The sequence below is a fragment of the Tupaia chinensis genome, unplaced genomic scaffold, assembly GCF_000334495.1.
Source record: "Tupaia chinensis unplaced genomic scaffold, TupChi_1.0 Scaffold143936_1, whole genome shotgun sequence".
Classification (NCBI taxonomy): Eukaryota; Metazoa; Chordata; class Mammalia; order Scandentia; family Tupaiidae; genus Tupaia; species Tupaia belangeri.
The window spans coordinates 989911-1011380 of record NW_006203787.1 but is presented as its reverse complement, the minus strand read 5'-3'; the positions used below and the strand labels follow the sequence as shown (position 1 = coordinate 1011380).

Here is a 21470-nt window from a genome sequence, read left to right as displayed (position 1 = left end):
CACACACACACACTCAGAGAAAAATAATGCATCGCCCAAGTTCCTCCCCACTACACATACACTTGAACTGCTTTTAGATTACAGTCAAGTATGAGTCTTGTGCTCACTAAGAAAATATCTGGGGACCAGCAGGTGGCATAATGGCTACGTCGCTGGACTCCCATGTAGTCGGCCACTGTTTGAGTCCCAGACCTGGTGGCTGAAACTCACGCCAGGTGTGTGTGTGTGCGTGCCCAAGATCCTGAGAGGAGAATGGAGGAGAAGGGATTGGGCGTGGCCATCCCCTGTGGGGGGTGATTTCTCACTTTCTGTCTCTCTGTCTCTGTCTTTCTGGCAAGTACACGTGCTCTATAGCAAAAACCTCTTCACCGCCACCCCCCCCAAAAAAATATCTCACTATCTTGGCATATGATTTTCCAAAAAACACCAATTTTTTTCCTCATGTATTGTCTCAAAGGATCTTCCTTATTCTCCATATATTCCCAAGCCCCACTTCAAAAGCAAACCTTAAATCTGGAGCCCAGCCTCGTGCTGGAGAAGATCTGGAGGTAAACCCAGCCTAGACCTGCCTGTGGTCCTCGGTCAGGCCCAGTGCCCTGTGAAGGCATTCTAAAGGCAGCCTCTTCTTGGCAGAACTGGCTGAATGGAGCAATCCTGTTTGATCTTCCACTGCTTAGCCAGCCCCCAGGAAAGGAGGTGGATGAGGGTGGGGATGAGAGGATTTAAGACTTGCCTAGGTAGGGAACCAGCAGTTAGCGTAATGGCTATGTCGCTGGACTCCCACGTAGTCGACCGTGGTTCGCATCCCGGACCCGGTGGCTTAAAACTCACGCTGGGCGCACGTGCGTGCATGCCCAAGATCCTAAGAGGAGAATGGAGGAGAAGGGATTGCGGCGTGACCATCCCCCCTGGGGGGTGATTTCTTGCTTTCTGTCTCTCTCTGTCTCTCTCTGTCTGGCTGGCGAGCGCACGCGCCCTATAGCAAAAACCTCTCCAAAAAAAAGACTTGCCTAGGTCTAGCATTCTGCTGTCATTCCTGATCTCAGTTCCTAGCTAGTTACTTGACAAAAAGCAAGATCTTAGGTTGATGAAAGGACTTAAATGCAGAGAAGCACTGTGGTCAAAGAGGTTTTATATCAATAAAGACTTCACAGAGCCCGAAGTAGTGGACTTTCTATACCTAGTCATGAATCAGGCGATGTAATGTAATATATTTGTCAGTTCTGCATTTATGGATTCAACCAATCATAGATAGAAAAAAATTTTTTAAGTTCCAGGGGGCTGGTAGGAGGCACAGGGATTAAGGCGCTGGACTCCCACATGGCTGATCACAGTTCAAGTCCCAGACCTGGTGTCTTGCTTTCTCACTTTCCTTCTCTCTCTAATGATAATGAATAAAACAATTCTTTAAAAAGAATTCCTGAAAATTTCAAAAAGTAGAATTTAAATTTCCACATGCTGAATCCACACAAATAAAGTGATGTATAGAAACTGTAATGGGTGTTATGAGTAATTGGGAAATGATTCAAAGAAGGTGGGAGAGGGTACATATGCCATATTTGAATACTAAGCCATTTTATGTGAGGGACTTGAGATCAGCAGATTTTTTTTTTAAGGGAGGTATTTGCTATAGGGCACGTGCACTCACCAGAGAGACAGACAGAGACAGACATTGAGAAATCACCCCCCCACCCCCACGCCGGGTTGGCCACATCACAATTCTTTTTCTTCCAGTCTCCCCTTAGGATTCTGGGCATGCATGCACCATGTGCCTGGCATGAGTTTCAAGTCACCGGGTCTGGGACTCAAACCATGGTCAGCCATGTGGGAGTCCGGAGACATAACTGCTATTCTATCTGCTAGTCCTAAGATCTGCAGATTTTGATACCCATGGGTAGGGGGCTATGTCCTGGAACCAATCCCCATGAATACTGAGGCACTGTACTTTTGTTTTCTACTTCTGATGCCTAGGTGGCTGAAATTGGGAGAAATAATTTTTTCTATGTTCTTTCGAAAGCAAATCACAATGTGTCTTTTCCTTGGTAGGAAGGGCTTTGTAAATGAAATATTACTAGTTAGAAAAACAGAAACAAGAGAAAATGCTATGGAGCCACATAAAATAGGTTTATGGGAGTCCTAGCCAGAGTATTTAGGTAAGGGAAAGAAAGGCAGGGCTTCCAAAAGGAAAAGGAGGCAGTCAAACTGTCCCTGCTTGCAGAAGACATAATCTTACATATAGAAAAATCTAAAGACTCCACACCAGAAAACTGTCAGAACTGGTAAATAAATTCAGTACAGTTGCAGGATACGAAATCAACACAGAAAAAAACAGTAGTGTTTCTACTTACCAATAAACTAGCTGAAAAAGAAATCAAGAAAACAATCTCATTTACAATAGCTGCAAACACCCCCCAAAAACAAACAAACAAAAGAGAAAACCCTAGAAATAAATTTTACCAAGGAGGCAAAAGATCTCTACAACAAAAACTATAAACACTGCTGACATACAAAATTTAAGAAGACACACACACACAAAAAGACATCCCATGTTTATGAAGTGGAAGAATCAATACTGTTACATGTCAATATCGCCCAAAGTCATCTAAAGATTCAGTAACAATCGCTGTTAAAGCTAAATATTTTCTTCACAGATATAGAAAAAAAATTCTAAAATTGATATGGAACCATGAAAGACCCTGAATAGTCACAGTAATCCTGGGCAAAAAGAACAAAGCAGAGGCAACATAACACCTGACTTCAAAACATACTAAAAGGCTATTATAACCAAAACAGCATGGTACAGGCATAAGGGCACAGCCAATGGAAAGAATAGAGTCCAGAAATACACCCACATACTTAACAGCTAACTGATTTTTAACAAAAGTCCCAAGAGCATACATCAGAGAAAGGACAGTCTCTTCAATAAATGATGCTGGGAAAACTAGACACCCATATAAACAAGAATGAATAGACCCCTATTTTTCTTCCTAAAAATCAAGTCAAAATGGACCAATGACTTGCATGTAACACCAGAAACTATTAGGCAACATATGGAAAATGGCTCAGGGTATTGATACGGACAAATATTTTTAAATAAGACCTCAAAAATAGGCAACAAATGCAAAAATAGACAAATACAATTAAATTAAACTAAAAAGTCTCTACTCACCAAAGGAATCAATCAATATAAAGAAGAGATAACCCGCAAATAAGAGAAAACATGTGTATAAGAAACACAAATAACTTGGGGACCAGCAGATGGCATAATGGTTATATTGCTGGACTCCCACGCAGTTGGCCATGGTTCAAGTCCTGGGCCCAGTGGCTTAAAACTCATGCCGAGCATGTGTGTGTGCGCGTGCCCAAAATCCTGAGAGGAGACTGGAGAAGGGACTGCAGTGTGATTATTTTCCCTGGAGAATGATTTCTCACTTTGTTTCTCTGTCACCCTCTGTCCCTCCAGAGAGTGCACATGCTCTATTTCAAAAATTTCTTTCTTAAAAAAAAAAAAAAGGCGACAAAAAGAAACGCCAATAACTCAACAATGAAAAAACAAATAGTCCAATTATTATTAAAAAAAATTGGGAAATATCTTAAGAGACATTTCTTGAACAAAGATAAACAACTAGCCAACTAGCATATGAAAAACATGCTCGACATGACTAATCACCAGGGAAATACAACTCAAAATGACCCCGAGATATCACCACCCTCTAGTTATTAATAGAATGGCTAACATCAAAAAAAAAAAATCTGCAAGGAATCAGAGAAAGAGGAATTCTTACACTCTGGGTGTGAAAGTACACTATATAACAATATGGAGAACGGTACAGAGGTTCCTCAAAAAACTAAAATTAGAACTACCACATAATCCAGAAGCCCCACTTCTGGGCATATCCAGAGGAAAGGAAATCATTATATAGCAGAGTTCTATCCACCTGCATGTGCACTGCATCATTGTTCACGATGGCTAAGACACAAGGTCAACCTAAGTGTCCAGCAACAAATGAATAAAGAAAATGCAGCATCTATAACAATGGAATACTATTCAGCCATTAACAAGAGCGAAATCTTGTCATGTGCAGTAACACGGATGCGTCTGGAGGACTCTGTATTAAGTGAAATGAGCCAGCAACATGTTCTCACTCACAGAGGGAAACTAAAAAAGGTGACCTCACAGCAGAGGGTAAGAGAGCTTACCAGAGCACGGGAAGGGTCGGGGGAAGGAGAGAATAGAAAGAAGTTGGGTTAATGCATACAAAAACACAGCCAGATAGGAGGGTTCGGTCTGGTGTTCTATTGCATAGTAGGCTAATGAGAGTTTAAAAGAATTTTCTGTATATCACCAAATAGCTACAAGAGAGGGTCTGGAGTGTTTCTAACACAAAGAAATGATCGATGTTTGAATGACATATATGTTAATTACCCTGACTTGATCATTGCACATTGTAATGTAAATACTTCACAATGAAAACAATTTATCGTTTGAAAATACCACACCATGATATAAATACACACAGGTGTACTCAGGGAGGTTTCTGGACATGAACTGGACACTTCCTGTGTGGGTCGGCCTTGACTCTCTTAAGTATTTTGATTTGGGGAGAACCCCTTCCACTTTAGTGATGATAAATCATCCACATCTTCGAATTTAAAAAGAAATGCTTAGTTGTATTAGTTTACTCATTGGACAAAGTGTGATTTTTTGAAATTTCAATGAGGGACTAGCAGAGCGTGTAATGTTACCATTGCTGGACTTCCACACAGTTGACCACGGTTGGAGTCCTGGATCCTGAGACTTGAAACTCACAGCAGGTGTGTGTACATGCATGCCCAAAATCCCGAGAGGAGAATTAAATTCCAAAGAACCCCTGGGGATTACAGAAGGCCTCTTTTTTTTTTTTTTTTTAAGAGATTTTTTTTGCTATAGGGTATATGTGCTTGCTGGAGAGACAGACAGAAACAGAGAGACAGAAAGCAAGAAATCAACCCCACCCCCCACCCCCGGGGGACAGCCACACCACAATCCCTTCTTCCCCACTCTCCTCTCACGATTCTGGACATGCATGCATACAAGCCAGGACTCAAACCATGGTTGGCATGTGGAAGCCCAGCGATGTAACCATTACACCATCAGGTGGTCCCAGAAGACCTTTGTTAAATAAGCCTTCAGAGTGGGAATGGATGTGTCAATGTAACATGTACATACTAACTGGAAAATGATGATAAAAATTAAAGATTTAACTTTTACAGATACTGAAAGTAACCTTCTGGACATTACAATAAATTTATATGACAAAACCATATGTTAGTCTCTTGATTTTCACTATATATATATATATATATATATATATATATCAACACACATTTATATATACACATATTTATGCACACATATATATGTTTTTAGAAAACAATTAATTTCTTTTAGTTATACTTAACAGAAAGAACAAATTCAGATTTATCATATTTAATAAAGTTTTTTTATAACTGGGAAAGAAAAAAATCTGAGAAAAACAAAAGGTGATTTTACAAAGTAGAAATCTATAGTTCCATGTTTCTGAAAAAGACTTTTTTCTCCTTTCCACCCTTCAATAACTATCCTGAAGCACAATTTATGAAAGAATAAAATATAAAGAACTCTTGTGAAGCTCATGTATTTGAATGAATCTAAGCAAGTCTGGATTCTAAAGAGACTGGAATATCCTATGCTTCATGTCTCAAAGGAAACTTAATCTCTTTTAAGACAAGCAATTATGAGTACTTCCCAAGTCTACAAATATACACTAAGAACAGTATTTTTTTTTTATCTTTTTTTTTTTTTTGCTATAGGGTTCATGCGCTTGCCAGAAAGACAGAGATAGAAAGCAAGAAATTACCCCCCAGGGGGACGGCCACAGCACAATCCTTCTCCTCCTTTCTCCTCTCGGGATCCTGGGCATGCATGCACATGTGCACAGCATGAGTTTAAGCCACCGAGTCCGGGACCCGAACTGTGGTGGGCTACATGGTAGTCCAGCGACATAGCCATTATGCTAACTGCTGGTCCCAGTATTTTTTTTTTAAAGAGAGATTTTTGCTATAGGACACATGTGCTTGTCAGAGAAACAGAAGGCAAGAAATTATCCCCCAGGGGTAATTTCCCCACAATCCCCTCTCCATTCTTTTCTCAGGCTTTTGGGCATGCATACACATGTGCCTGGCATGAGTTTTAAGCTGCCCAGTCCAGGACTTGAACCACATTCAACTACGTGGGAGTCCAGCGCCATAGCCATTACGCTAACTGCTGGTTCCCTCGAGGAAAGCATTTTTTTTTTTTTTTGGAGAGATTTTTCACTATAGGGCGCACGCGCTCGCCAGACAGACAAGAGAGAGACATTAGAGACAGAAAGCGAGAAATCACCCCCCAGGGGGGATGGTCACGCCGCCATCCCTTCTCCTCCATTCTCCTCTTGGGATCTTGGGCACACACGCACACGCGCCCGGCGTGAGTTGTAAGCCACCGGGTCTGGGACGCGACCCGCGGTCAACTACGTGGGAGTCCAGCGCCATAGCCATTACGCTAACTGCTGGTTCCCTCGAGGAAAGCATTTTTAAAAGTGTATTTATTTATAGGGGCCAGCAGGTAGCATGGTGGTTAAGGCGCTGGACTCCCACATGGCTGACCATGGTTCAAGTCTTGGCCTGACGGCTTGCTTTCTCACGCTCCCTTTCTCTCTGTCTGCCTCTCTCTGGTCAATATTGAAGAATGATGATAATAAATAAATTTTTAAGTGTATTTATTTATTTATTCAGAGACAGACCCAGATTGAGAATCAGGCTCCCAACAAAGGTCTACTCACTGTGGTCCACCCCCAGCCCGTCCAGATCACAGGCATGCATGCACCCAGTGTGGGCGAGGAGGCCTTGGGACACGAGGACCTTCCGATGTAGGTCCAGAATCACAGGGCACTGTGTTATTGCTGTGCCGCTGTCTGGTACTATGCAACAGTATTCCTAACAGCTGCTTAGCTCTCCGCTGTGTGAGTAAGTACATTTGGGCTATTTCCTTCCCCTTTTCTGCAATCCTTCCCCAAACCTGTTTTTCTCATTGCACTCTCCTAGTGAGTCTACCAGGTCAAACTCCAAAGGTCACAATGCTGGGCCTCTAGCAATGCAAGGAGTCTTTTTCTCAACACCTCAACACAAAGCTGCCTGTTCCTGTCCTCCTTTGTTACGTATGACTAAGTCAGTAGGGAAAAGAAGGCTCTTGTTTGGGGAAATTAACTTCCCCTTCTTGTGTTTATTGCCCATTTGTATTTATTCTTTAGCAAATTGACTAAGTCTTGGGCTTTATTGTTAAAAACTGGTTGGTTTAGCCATTGCTCTTTTTCTTACTCATTTAAAATTGCTCATTATGTATTAAGAACAGTAGCTCTGAAGCCAGCTTGTAGCCTGGTGGCTAAGGGAGTTGGATGCCACACAGGCGACCAAGCGCTGAGTCCTGGACCCTGCAGAGCATGGGTGTGCCCAGGATGCTGACAGTGTGGATGAATGCAGATGACATTGCGGCATGATTACATCAAGTGGGGGATGCTCACTCGCTCTCTCTCTCTTGCAAGCACGTAAGACCTCTGGTAATTTGGGGGAAGGCGGAGATAGAAAAGTATAAGGGGAAAGAAATCCAATTATCATAGCAATGATACTGTGAATGGGGCAGGTTCCACAGAGTTGCCCTGGTTTTCTCATGGGGTGCCTTCTCAGCTGCCCGGAGTCCTGGCTGAGCTATGCTGAACTAGTTCTTCAGTTTGGTGACTTCGGGGACCCCCAGATAGTTAGGACAGCTACAGAAAAAAACAAATGTCAACCAGATTTAAGAACATCCTTCAGGCTCCACATATAGGCCCTCTCCTCAGTGACCAGCTCCCCGTGAAACACAAATGACAGTCACCCTCCCCTAGTGACAGGGAGCCAGCAGGAAACAGCAGAGCCCTGCCTGTGGTCTCTTAAGGAGGCTGGTTTACCCAAAAGACTGAAGGGCTTTTTCCCATTGTTCACTTCTATTTTTTTTAATATAACAGTCTCCTTTCACAGCATACAGAAAAATGACTTGCCAACTGCTTTCTAAACCTCAGTTCACAAAAAAAGGAGCCATTTGTGCTGGGTGGTGGGAATCGGAGAACTCAAATGGCACAGGGGTGGCTCCCATGAAAGACGTGGTATCCCCTTCCTAAATGTTTCCTGAGCACAGCTGACACTCGAATAGGAAGAAGTGGTGTTTGTCTGGGGGAAAGCACAGCAGCCCAGAGGGCACGTTCGGAAGTCCTGTGGGAAGCGGGAGGATCTATGGGTATTTGTTCCCGATTCAGACAAACCGAGCAAAGTCACAGCCCTTCCAAACTCCAGGCCCTGTGGCTTTACAGCAGGACTGAAGCTGGAGGAGGTGTCCACACCACGGATGTCAGCGACACACTCTCACATGGGCGGTCCTGATGACCCTTGTTAATGACCACGACGCAGCTTCCTCTGGGGTTTACAACTAGGCCAGTAACCATGCACACACATCTTCAAACACAGGTGTGCCCAAATAACCGTGACACCATGGCAGGACGGTGCAGGGAGCTCCCGGATGAAACGTCTGCAAGCAAAGCTGAGGGCCTGCGTCGCCAAACCCCAAGGCCCCTATGACAGAGTTCTGAAATGCCAATACCTTTGGGTCCCTGCGCTTGTGCATGATCTGTCCCTCCTGGGAACAGCGGCAACCAGCTCGAAGCGACGGCGTGTGTGGGGAGCCGGGTAACCAAGGCAATCTCCCTCTCCTGCAAGGCCCTGATGGCAAAGCGTGGAAGAAGAAAAGCCCTTCAGTCTTTGGGATAAACCAGCCTCCTTAAGGGACCACATGCAGGGCTCTGCGGTTTCCTGCTTGCTCCCCGGCACAGGGGCAAGGGCAACGCGCCTTTCATTCAAAGGCTGTCACCTGCTTTCTTTGATGAGTCTGGACCTGGCAGGTAGCCCTGCTTCAAATCAAAGCACCTGAACAGCACAAGACCAGACAGGTTCTTCACCCCTTCTCAAAGCCTTTGGTGTATAGAAATGCAGCTCTCGAAAACTCTGCTATGTACTGACTTTGAGCCTAGTTTTACGATCAAAAGGATAAGAAAAAGGAAAAAAAAGCTTTAGGACTGACTTATTTTTCTTAAGAGATGGTTGCTATAGGGTGCATGTGCTCACTGGAGAGACAGACAGAAAGTAAGAGATCACCCCTGGGAGGTTGGCCTTGCCGCAATCCCTTCTCTGTGCTCCTCTCGGGATTTTGGGCACACACACACAGGTGCTTGGCAAGAGTTTTAGGCCGCTGGGTCCAGGACTCGAACTGCAGTCAACTATGTAGGAGTCCAGTGATGTAACCGTTACGCCATCTGCTGGTCCTAAGGTTTGACATACTGATGCCAGAGTCACGTCTGCATGGACAATGGAAGTCTCCATCAGGGGCTGGTAAGGGATGCGGGGAACTGGGCTGTAAGGCGAAGGTGGAGCACCTTCCACAGGGCATCCGGGAGCCAGCGTGGTGGTGGCCTTGGGGGTCTCACCTGCAGCACGTCCTGAGTGGCTCACCCAGACGGGCGCTCCACCTGTGACAGCGTGAGGCTGCGTGAGCCGGGCTCTCTTTAGTGCTGGACAAAGCAGCCGGCTCCCCGAGGCGGGGGGCGCACAGCCACTGTCCTCATCGCTGGGGCTGAGGATAGAAAAAGAGGAGAAAGCCCCCCCTCCCGTGAAGACACAGGGAGAATGCGTGCTGGAGGTCGGGGTAGGGGGGCCGCTGTCATGGAAATTAACTGCCGTGGGGAAGAGCTGTCATTGCTGTCTCTGGGTGGGGTTTCACACCTCTCCCTCTGAGGAGGAGCAGATGTGACTCTACATCTCTTCCGAATTGTGGGGTGCCCAATGTTGACAGCACTTGGGGGCGGTTGGGACTGAGGCCAGACTGAACACAAGCCCTGGGGAGAGGCTGGCAGTGTCATTTCTGGCCAGGTTCCGACGAGCTCCTTAGATAGCTTCTCTTCAGGATGAGAGGGGACAGAGTGGCATCCTTACTGGAGGGGACTCTGCAGTCTCGCCAGCAGACATGACTGTCTTTGACTGAAACCCGCACTCGCTAATGCGTTCACTCTCTCGTGGGTAGCAGGGCTCTCTTACCCTCAGTTTTCTCGTCTATAAACGGGACAATAGTCACTTCTACCTGACGGGGTGCTGTGACAGTTACGTTATCTCCCACGCAGGACGGAGTAGCACAGTGCTCAAAAGTCAGTGCTGGGTCAGCCCACAGCACGGGGCTCGGGGGCTGTGTGTCAGAAGCCGGGTCCCACATGGCTCGCTGTGGTTAAAATCCTGGCCCTGGTGGTCTAAAATACATCCTGGGCACATACATGGAAGTGCCCGGAATCCTGACAAGAGGGAGAAATGGCAGAGAGGGGACTGCAGCACAAGCAGGCCGCCTTGGGGGAGCGCTTCTCTCTCTCCCCCTCCCTCATGCACACGAGTACATGTGCCTTCTTGGCAAGAAAACAAGAGAACTTTAGGGCTCAGGACTAGCTTATGTACGGTTGGAACTGCTCCCCACCTAAGTGCACTTCATTAGGTTACGGATGTCTCTGGGTGCCAGCAAATACCCGAAGGATCAGATGCAGACAGAGAAGAAAGAGTGGTGGGTGAAAACCAAGGGCATGGAGGAGGGAACAAATCGGCCGGCATGAGAACCCACGGGCGTGCACACACTTCTCAAGATGGAACGAGATTAGTTTAGCTCATTTATTTTGAATATCTTTCCAAGAGAAATTTTCTTAGCTGACCACCACTGGGCCAGCTCTCTGGAGGCACCCGCGTTCCCTCCTGCGTCCGCAAACCACGCCAATGCGTGCCCGCCGCATGCCAAAGCAGGCAGCTGGTAGGCTCCGCTCTGCCCTCCCACCAGCTGAGTCAAGACTTATAAAGGGTCAGCTGTGTTTGCTCGTGAACTGGTTTATGTAGATTGTACTTCTCTGTAATTACATCATTTAGTTAGCAAAGGCAGAAATGAGGGTTGTTGGTTTTAAGAAATGTTGAATGGTCAGGGACAGAAGAATTATCAAATAAAGTATGGGCGAGAGAATTTATAAAAGACTGTAAAAGAAAAATAAATAGAAATTTAGAAGGATTCAGCAGCCAGACTTTTTTCATAAATGTCTTTTAAGATAGCATGCGTCATTTATAATGAATCCCTGCTCTCACGACTTTTCAAATAGCTAACTATTAAAGCTTCTCCTAACAGGAGGGACACTTTCGCGGTCTAAACCTCACAGTGAATCATCACCCCGTGTCACCTCTACACAAGGCGCTGGCTGTGGGTCATACACATACTTCATTTTACCCTCGCGAAATTTATAACGAGGCAGGACTGTTATTACTGCCTACTGTCACACAGTTGGACAGGGGTAGAGCCAGGACTTGAACCTAAGACCTCTGACACAGAGCCTGTGCTTTGAACTACCTTGAAATTGGACCTTCATTCACATAGAGCACTGGGAGAGTGAGATAACGAACCAACACAACATGCCAGACACAGTCATGGTGTGGAGCTCTGCTAGCAAATTGGCCTTATTTTGACTATTGCTGGCTTTCAGAGGGTAAATTCTGATGCACACATATTTTGGCTTGTTACCATTCTTGTTTGTTAAGCAATGCGAAACAGAAAGCACGTCTCCCTCTGAATGTTCACAATCCCCATCCACAACAGCATCAAACACGGCTGCCTCCTTGCAGCACGAGCCCACGGCCGGAGCGGCTCATCTGTGCCCTGCTGGCAGAACAAGAGGCAGGAGCCCATCCTCTCCCCGGAGCGGCGAGGTATTAACAGCGCCTGAAAAAGCATGGCTTCAGCACATCGGAGCAGCGGGCCACATGGCAAGAACTCTTACGTAATTTCCAAGTCAACAGTTTAGAATCTCTCAGGCCAAGGAATGTTCTTATCCACACTGATCCCCAGATATGCTGCCACCTGACTGGTTCTTATTTTTGGTATAAAGACTTATGGAAAACTAGGAAGGAAATGAAAGCCAAGGTCACTGGGAGTCACTGCTATCTATCAACGAGACATGTTTTAGGCAATGATGAAAAAAATTGATTCATTTTCAAGAACGCATTAATTACAGTTGGTGGTGATTTAAACATTTACAAAGACCACTTTCAAGTTTATCAGTACTAACCATAATATAATAACTACAATTTACAAAATAACTGTGAAAGGGCAGAGAGAGAGAGAGAGAGAGCGCGCATCCCCGAGGCAATGGTCATGCTATAATCTCTTCTCCTCCATTTCTCCATCCTTCTGGGATTTGGGGCACACAAACACATGCACTTCGTATGTTTTTTCAAGTTGCTGAGGCCAGATTTCTTTTCTTTTCCTTCCTTCCTTCCTTCCTTCCTTCCTTCCTTCCTTCCTTCCTTTCTTCCTTTTAATTTGACCAGGGACGGACAGAGTGAGAGAGAGAGAAGAAAGTGAGAAAGCAAGTTGCTAGGTCCGGAACTTGAACTGCAGTAGGCCATGTGGGAGTCCAGTGCCCTGAACCATCATACCACCTGCCGGCCCCGAGGCCAGGATTTAAACCAGGGTCAGCCATGTGTGATCTGGCTCCCTTAACCAATAGGCCATGAGGCCAGCCCAGTCACTACAATGTTTAGCGCGGATCTATGTAAAGCGCATGTGCATGTACGTGTGAGGTGGGAGGAAGATAGGGTTCGGGTAGACACTGCATGCTTCAGGTATTGAGTTCTGCAGGTGATTTCTTCGTTTTCATTTTCTTTCTTTCCAGAGGGCACATGTGTTTGCTGAAGACAGAGAGAGAAAGTATCCCTATAAGGGAAGGTCACTGCAACCCACTGTCTCCCATCTTTCCCTCCTTTTGGAACTTCGGGCACTGGGTCCAGACTTGAACCACATGGTCAGCCATGAGGGACCCAGCCGCCTCAACCACCATGCCACTGACTGGCTCAGGACAAGGGTTTTCTCTTCACACTCAGAACTATTTGCTAGACAGACATAACTACCTAGTCAAAGGTAAAAGGAAGAAGAGATAATATACTCAAAATGTAAAATGCCTCCAAGCATGGTTCGCTGCCACGCAAATGGCTTCACAAACGAGCCTTTGACTTGCCTCTGTAAGTCCACCAGAACAGCTGTGTGGCCAGCACAGAAAGGCTGATTCATGTTTTATCGGCGAGCTGGAGAAGATCCGAGACCATTCCAGCCGGATCTCTGCCTCTTGCAGGTGAAGAAACAGAGACCCACAGGAGTTCTCTTCCCCAACGTCAGCAGCTGTGGCAAAACCCGGTCTCGCCAACCCCAGTATCATGCGTGTTCTTTCCAAAGTACAGACGCTCCCTCTCTGACTACGGCCACGACGGGGCCGGACAATGAGGTAATGAGCATGAAGTGCGCATGCTCCGGACGAGGAACTAACCTGAGTGCTTTATGTGAAGGGGTCACGTAGCCTTCCCGTCGCCCCAGTGAGACCTGACCCTACCTCTGCCCTCCTGTAACACGTGGGCAGACAGAGTGGAGTGGGACTCGCTGGTTCACGAGGCCCTACAGAGACGGTAGGTGGCGGTGCCAGGATTTGAACCGAGGCAATCTGATTTAAGAGCCCACATTCTTCCACAACTCCAGCCAGCCCACTGCGATGCCACTGTACGCACTGGAGAATTAGGTTTCTAGATCAGGAAGCCTGCGAGGGGAGGCGCTCGCCACAGCTCTTAGGAAACGGCAAAACCGTTCCGACCTGGCATGTGAAACGCACAGCCTCGCTGTCTCTGCTTTCTCGGTCCCTGCACTTGTCTCCCGTCCTCCCCTCTCCCACCACCCCCGTCCTGAGAGCTGAGAGCCCCAACGCAGCATCAATGATGCCATTATTCACGGAGCCTGACAAATAGGTTGGTTCAGGAAATCCGTACTCTCCTCTCCATTTCCTCCTCTTCCCACCAGAGAATGAATGCTGCTCTTAATGTTTCCATTCACAACCAAGAAGGAGGTTTTTTTTTTTACCCCAAAGAAGATAAAAGAAATCAAATTAGTATGGAAACCAATCAACTAATCTACTAGTCATGTGATTTCTAGACAGATTATTTATAGTGGATGAACACCTGAAAGGAAGAAAGAATTTTACCTTTGGCTAAGGGAGGGAAGGATTGTAAATAATGGTATACTTAAAGAATATGAAAATCCACTCCTCCCTCCAATTATTATTATTATTATTATTATTTTGTACATAGTCATTGCAGTATGAGCCGATTGTAAATAATGGTATACTTAAAGAATATGAAAATCCACTCCTCCCTCCAATTATTATTATTATTATTTTTTTGTACATAGTCATTGCTGTATGAGCCAGAGGAATCTCATTTCAGGAATAATTGGGAAATGTTACTCAATGTGATCATGCAAGCTAAAGTTTAATTGATTTTAGGTTGTTTGTATTTTACAGTCTTATTGGGGGCTGGCAGGTTGTGTGGTGGTTAAGGGCACTGGACTACTACATGGCCGACCACAGTTCAAGTCCCAGACCTAGCAACTTGTTTTCTCTCCTCTCTCTGGCCAAATTAAAATAAACAAACAAATAAATAAAGTTAAATAAAACAATTCTAAAAAAATCATTTTATCTTTTTTTTTTTTTAATTTGGTACAGGGCATGTGCACACCAGAGATAGAGACAGAGAGAGATAGTAAGTGAGAAGGAATCCCCTTGGGGCATGGCCATGCCACAATCCCTTCTCCATTCTCTTGGGATTTGGAACACGCATGTACATACACCTGGTGTGTTTTCAAGTTACCAGTCGAGGACTTGAACGACACAGCCAGCCATATGGGATCCAGTGGCCTTAACCACTACACCTCCAGCTGACTTTTTCAATACTATTGAACACATGAGGAACATTTGTAAGGAAGGGTAACATAAATCTTGAGTTTTACAACTGAAATTTATCATCTGAACTTAATGACGTCATTTTTTTTCCAGGGACATTTATACAGTGGAAAGTAAGAGTGATGTCTTTGGACAGTGACAGAGGACTGACTCCAGAAGAAAAGAGAAGAACAATGTTTCTTAAGCATTCTTTTAGCACATCACTATCCAATGGCCCCTATTTTTCACCAGAGTCTAGATTTCTTAGTTTAACTTTTAGAATATTCTTTTCTTTTTCTAATTTGCCAGAGGGCATGTGTACTTGCCAGAGAAAGCCGCAAAAACAGGGGAGAGGGAAAGGGAGAAATCACACTCCATGAGGTGTCATCACACCGCAATTCCTTTCTCACTTCTCTCTCTTTTGGGGATCTTAGGCACACATGTACGCACACACACTTGGTATGTTTCTCAAGGTGCCAGGTCTGGGATTCGAACCATATAGCTGGCCATATGAGATCTGGCTCCCTTACCACCTAGGCCATGAGGTAGGCCCGGAATCTCCTAATATCTGGCCTCCCTTGACACACATAACAGGTCTTCACAGTGTTCCCCAAGATGCACCTTCTGCTGAGACCAGAACGACCATCCTCACCCCACTCCTGACTCTTCCCTACAGAAAAGCAGGGAGTGTCAGTTTCAGGCCCCTCCCACTCGTCAGCACATCGTCACTGAGAACCCTCACAATGGCCAAATGACACAGCACTAGCATTTTCTTTGGAAGACCAGGAACTGTAGCCCCGAGCAGGGAAGAAAACTGAGCAAGGGAGCCAAAGCTGAGGTCCTGAGAGGCAAACCTGGGCTTTCCATTCCAAAGTCCAAACATAACTACCTAGTCAAAGGTAAAACGGAGAGATAGTACACAGAGAGACAGAAAGCAAGACAGCACCCCCCATGGGGGATAGCCATGACGTAATCGCTTCACCATTCTGGGCAGACAGAGTGGAGTGGGACTCGCTGGTTCACGAGGCCCTACAGAGACGGTAGGTGGCGGTGCCAGGATTTGAACCGAGGCAATCTGATTTAAGAGCCCACATTCTTCCACAACTCCAGCCAGCCCACTGCGATGCCACTGTACGCACTGGAGAATTAGGTTTCTAGATCAGGAAGCCTGCGAGGGGAGGCGCTCGCCACAGCTCTTAGGAAACGGCAAAACCGTTCCGACCTGGCATGTGAAACGCACAGCCTCGCTGTCTCTGCTTTCTCGGTCCCTGCACTTGTCTCCCGCCCTCCCCTCTCCCACCACCCCCGTCCTGAGAGCTGAGAGCCCCAACGCAGCATCAATGATGCCATTATTCACGGAGCCTGACAAATAGGTTGGTTCAGGAAATCCGTACTCTCCTCTCCATTTCCTCCTCTTCCCACCAGAGAATGAATGCTGCTCTTAATGTTTCCATTCACAACCAAGAAGGAGGTTTTTTTTTTTACCCCAAAGAAGATAAAAGAAATCAAATTAGTATGGAAACCAATCAACTAATCTACTAGTCATGTGATTTCTAGACAGATTATTTATAGTGGATGAACACCTGAAAGGAAGAAAGAATTTTACCTTTGGCTAAGGGAGGGAAGGATTGTAAATAATGGTATACTTAAAGAATATGAAAATCCACTCCTCCCTCCAATTATTATTATTATTATTATTATTTTGTACATAGTCATTGCAGTATGAGCCAGAGGAATCTCATTTCAGGAATAATTGGGAAATGTTACTCAATGTGATCATGCAAGCTAAAGTTTAATTGATTTTAGGTTGTTTGTATTTTACAGTCTTATTGGGGGCTGGCAGGTTGTGTGGTGGTTAAGGGCACTGGACTACTACATGGCCGACCACAGTTCAAGTCCCAGACCTAGCAACTTGTTTTCTCTCCTCTCTCTGGCCAAATTAAAATAAACAAACAAATAAATAAAGTTAAATAAAACAATTCTAAAAAAATCATTTTATCTTTTTTTTTTTTTAATTTGGTACAGGGCATGTGCACACCAGAGATAGAGACAGAGAGAGATAGTAAGTGAGAAGGAATCCCCTTGGGGCATGGCCATGCCACAATCCCTTCTCCATTCTCTTGGGATTTGGAACACGCATGTACATACACCTGGTGTGTTTTCAAGTTACCAGTCGAGGACTTGAACGACACAGCCAGCCATATGGGATCCAGTGGCCTTAACCACTACACCTCCAGCTGACTTTTTCAATACTATTGAACACATGAGGAACATTTGTAAGGAAGGGTAACATAAATCTTGAGTTTTACAACTGAAATTTATCATCTGAACTTAATGACGTCATTTTTTTTCCAGGGACATTTATACAGTGGAAAGTAAGAGTGATGTCTTTGGACAGTGACAGAGGACTGACTCCAGAAGAAAAGAGAAGAACAATGTTTCTTAAGCATTCTTTTAGCACATCACTATCCAATGGCCCCTATTTTTCACCAGAGTCTAGATTTCTTAGTTTAACTTTTAGAATATTCTTTTCTTTTTCTAATTTGCCAGAGGGCATGTGTACTTGCCAGAGAAAGCCGCAAAAACAGGGGAGAGGGAAAGGGAGAAATCACACTCCATGAGGTGTCATCACACTGCAATTCCTTCCTCACTTCTCTCTCTTTTGGGGATCTTAGGCACACATGTACGCACACACACTTGGTATGTTTCTCAAGGTGCCAGGTCTGGGATTCGAACCATATAGCTGGCCATATGAGATCTGGCTCCCTTACCACCTAGGCCATGAGGTAGGCCCGGAATCTCCTAATATCTGGCCTCCCTTGACACACATAACAGGTCTTCACAGTGTTCCCCAAGATGCACCTTCTGCTGAGACCAGAACGACCACCCTCACCCCACTCCTGACTCTTCCCTACAGAAAAGCAGGGAGTGTCAGTTTCAGGCCCCTCCCACTCGTCAGCACATCGTCACTGAGAACCCTCACAATGGCCAAATGACACAGCACTAGCATTTTCTTTGGAAGACCAGGAACTGTAGCCCCGAGCAGGGAAGAAAACTGAGCAAGGGAGCCAAAGCTGAGGTCCTGAGAGGCAAACCTGGGCTTTCCATTCCAAAGTCCAAACATAACTACCTAGTCAAAGGTAAAACGGAGAGATAGTACACAGAGAGACAGAAAGCAAGACAGCACCCCCCATGGGGGATAGCCATGACGTAATCGCTTCACCATTCTCCTCTTGGAATTTTGGGCACACACACACACACACAGTGTGAGTTTCAGGCTGCAAGGTTCGAGACTTGAATCGTGGTCAACCATATGGGAATCTAGTGCTGCACCACCTGCTGGCTCCTACCTCCAAATGTTTTTGTTTTTGTTTTGTTTTTGTTTTTTTGAGAGATTTTCACTGTAGGGCGCGTGCACTCGCCAGACAGACAGAGAGAGACATAGAGACAGAAAGCGAGAAATCACCCCCAGGGGGGATGGTCATGCCGCAATCCCTTCTCCTCCATTCTCCTCTCGGGATCTTGGGCACGCACGCACACGCGCCCGGCGTGAGTTTTAAGCCACCGGGTCCGGGACACGAACCGCGGTTGACTACGTGGGAGTCCAGCGACATAGCCATTATGCTAACTGCAGGTTCCCCAAATGTTTTTTTAAACCTACTTCTCCTCCTTCATTCTTGTTTTTAACTAAATAAGAAAATCATTTGGCTGATGCTCTCATAAGTAGAGATAATAATTAACTTATTAGGATGAATTATCTGATTCAAGAGATACACTGTATAACATGGTGACTACAGTTAATAACAACTTTCTGGGGGCCAGCAGGTGGCGTGGTGGTTGAGACACTGGACTCCCACCTGTCGGGCATGGTGGCTCACTTCCTCACTCTCTCTTTCTCTCTCTCTGGTCAAAAGTGAAGACTAATGGGGGCATGGTGGCGCCCGCCCTATGGCAAAAGTGAAGACTAATGAAAATAATTAAAAGTAAAAATAAATAAATCTTAAAAAATAACAACCTACTATATTCTTGAAAATTGCTCAGGGAGTAAATTTTAAGGGTAAAAAAGGTATGTGAGGTCATGCGTATGTGATTAGTTGGAGTTAGCCATTCTACAACATACACCTATATCGTAATATTTTTTGAGAGAGATTTTTGAGATTTTATGGCACATGCGCTCACCAGGGAAACAGAGACAAAAAGCAAGAAATCACCCAATCCCTTCTCCATTCTCCTCTTGGGATTTTGGGCACCCTGCCAGGTCCAGGACTCAAACTACGGGCAACTACGTGGGAGTCCAACGACATAACCATTATGCCATATGCTGGTCCCACAACATATTTTTTAAACAATGAAATGTCTAACATAATCAGAAGGGAGTCGAGGACTTTCTCCATTAAAATAAACGCGTCTCTCCTGAACTAAAGGAGCAGTGACTGACCCCACGAAGGGCTGAGATTCACTCAGATCATACGTAATGAGACGGCAGTCATTTGTGTTGGATGGAATGGGGATGGAATACCTCAAGGACAGAAAGCTAGCAAAATGTGAGGTTGGGAGCCCCATTTCCCCAAGAACACATGACAGCTGATTGCTCAGGACACTAGGAATCTGAGCCGGTCCTAGACACCAACAGCACCCGTGAATGTCAGGGACAGGAAGGGCATGGTGACAAAACCTCTTCTTCATGTATGATCACAGCACACTAATGGCGCAAGGTGCTTCCCCTTTATCTCTCGGCCTTGGCACATCTCCGAAGACACTAATACCCCCTTGGAGTGGTAAAGAACTTGAAACTTAAAAAAAAAAAAAAGATGAAAGAAAGAAAGAAATCCAACATTTCTCAGCAAAAAGTGGCAGAGCTGGATTTTTGAAACAAAATCTTACTGACTGCAAAATCCGTGATGAGCGAGGATCAGAAAGAATGAGCGGGAATTACACGGGCAAAGCAAAGCTCGAGAATAACTAAGGAAGACAGGTGGCAGGGGAGAAGCGAGCAGCGAGCCCAAGTGTCAAGTCTGGATCAACTTACCAGCATATTTTGTCGTGTTAGATTCATCCATGGACCAAAAGCAATAATCAAAGGCAAATACCTGCATGAAAGAACAAAATATTAAAGTAACGCAGACTATAAACAAACAAAAAAGCTGACAAAGATGAGACAGATGCCTGCTACTACTGATCTGGAACATCACTATAGAGCTGGCCCCCCAGCTCAGCGGTTGAGAGAGCCAGGTCCCACATGGCCGACTACAGTCTGAATCCCAGCCCTGGAGGCTTGAAGAATACACGAGACACCTGTGTGTGTGTGTGTGTGTGTGTGTGTGTGTGTGTGCGTGTGTGTGCGCCCCAAATCCTGACAGGATAGAGAAATGGGGAAATTAAGTTTGCGGTGTGACCACATCCCATTAGGGGTTCTCTCTAGTGAGTACATATGCCCTCTGGCAATGAAAAAAAATTACTGTAATTTCACTGCTTTTGTTAACCCTAAAGTTTTTCAGACTAAATTTACAGAGACCTCCCTCTCTCAGAGTAAACTGTATGTGAAAATTACTATTTGTCCAGGATTCAAATGTAATGTTTTTAAACATTACATTAAATGAGAAAACAAACAATGGCTTTTCTCTGAGGTCCACAGTCCCAGCATCCCTCGAACTCCCCGACATCTCTCTTGCGGCTTCCCCAGTAACCCTAGTGATGGGCTTCCATCTAAACCAGCCTCTTCTAGCTTCCCACACTGCCATTTCTACCTTACTTGCTCAGAACTCTCCACATTCCCTTCCTGGACACCACTTCCTCATGTTTCAGCATCCATTCTCAGGCCAAATGCTAAAAAATTTTTTTTAAGTTTCTTTCTCTCTCTCTCTCTCTTTCTCTTCTTTTTTCCTTCCTTTTCCTTCCTTCCTTCCTTCCTTTTCCTTCCTTCCTTCCTTCCTTCTTTCATGTGAGAGGAACAGAGTAGAGAAAACGAGAGAGAAAGAGAGAGAAAGGGAGAGAGAGAAAGACAGTGCCCTTAGCTTTGTCTTGATGCCATGGTCCCCTCCCAGCCTCCAGCCTGCCCGGGGTCATGGTCCCCTCCCAGCCTCCAGCCTGCCCGGGGTCATGGTTATGTCTATGAACTCCGGTAAAATCTCATGACCTTTTAAAAATGAGAAACCCTTTTTCTCAAGAGTTATCCTTTGGAAACGGACTGTTCTGAACATCAAGAAAATCTGAACTGGAGAGTGAGAAACAGCGGATTACTACTACTACTACTACTTCTCCTTCTCCTTCTTTTTAAGTTTATTGATTTACTGAGAGAGATAAAAAGAGACAGAGAGAGAGGGCAAAGCAACCCCAACTGGGTCTTCAGGATACGATCCAGCCTGGTCTCAGGCCAGCAAGCTCGAGGAGGTCTCGGGATGAGAACTCAGGATCTTTGTCACATGGGTCCAGCTGCATTATTGTTACACCACCACCGGACTCCATGGATGATGACTTCTTTTTTAAAAAATTGTTTTTTGGGACTAGCAGTTAGCATAATGGCTATGTTGCTGGAATCCCATGTAGTTGACTGTGGTT

The 21470-nt window shown here is 45.4% G+C and overlaps 1 protein-coding gene across 1 annotated transcript in view; it reads right to left on the bottom strand.

Annotated features, from left to right (window-relative positions):
* Positions 1–21470, bottom strand: part of KIF13A (kinesin family member 13A) — a 180293-nt gene that overhangs the window by 89013 nt on the left and 69810 nt on the right. The window contains 1 exon segment of the mRNA XM_027767133.1: positions 19942–20002. Within this exon segment, the coding sequence (XP_027622934.1) occupies positions 19942–20002 (61 nt within the window).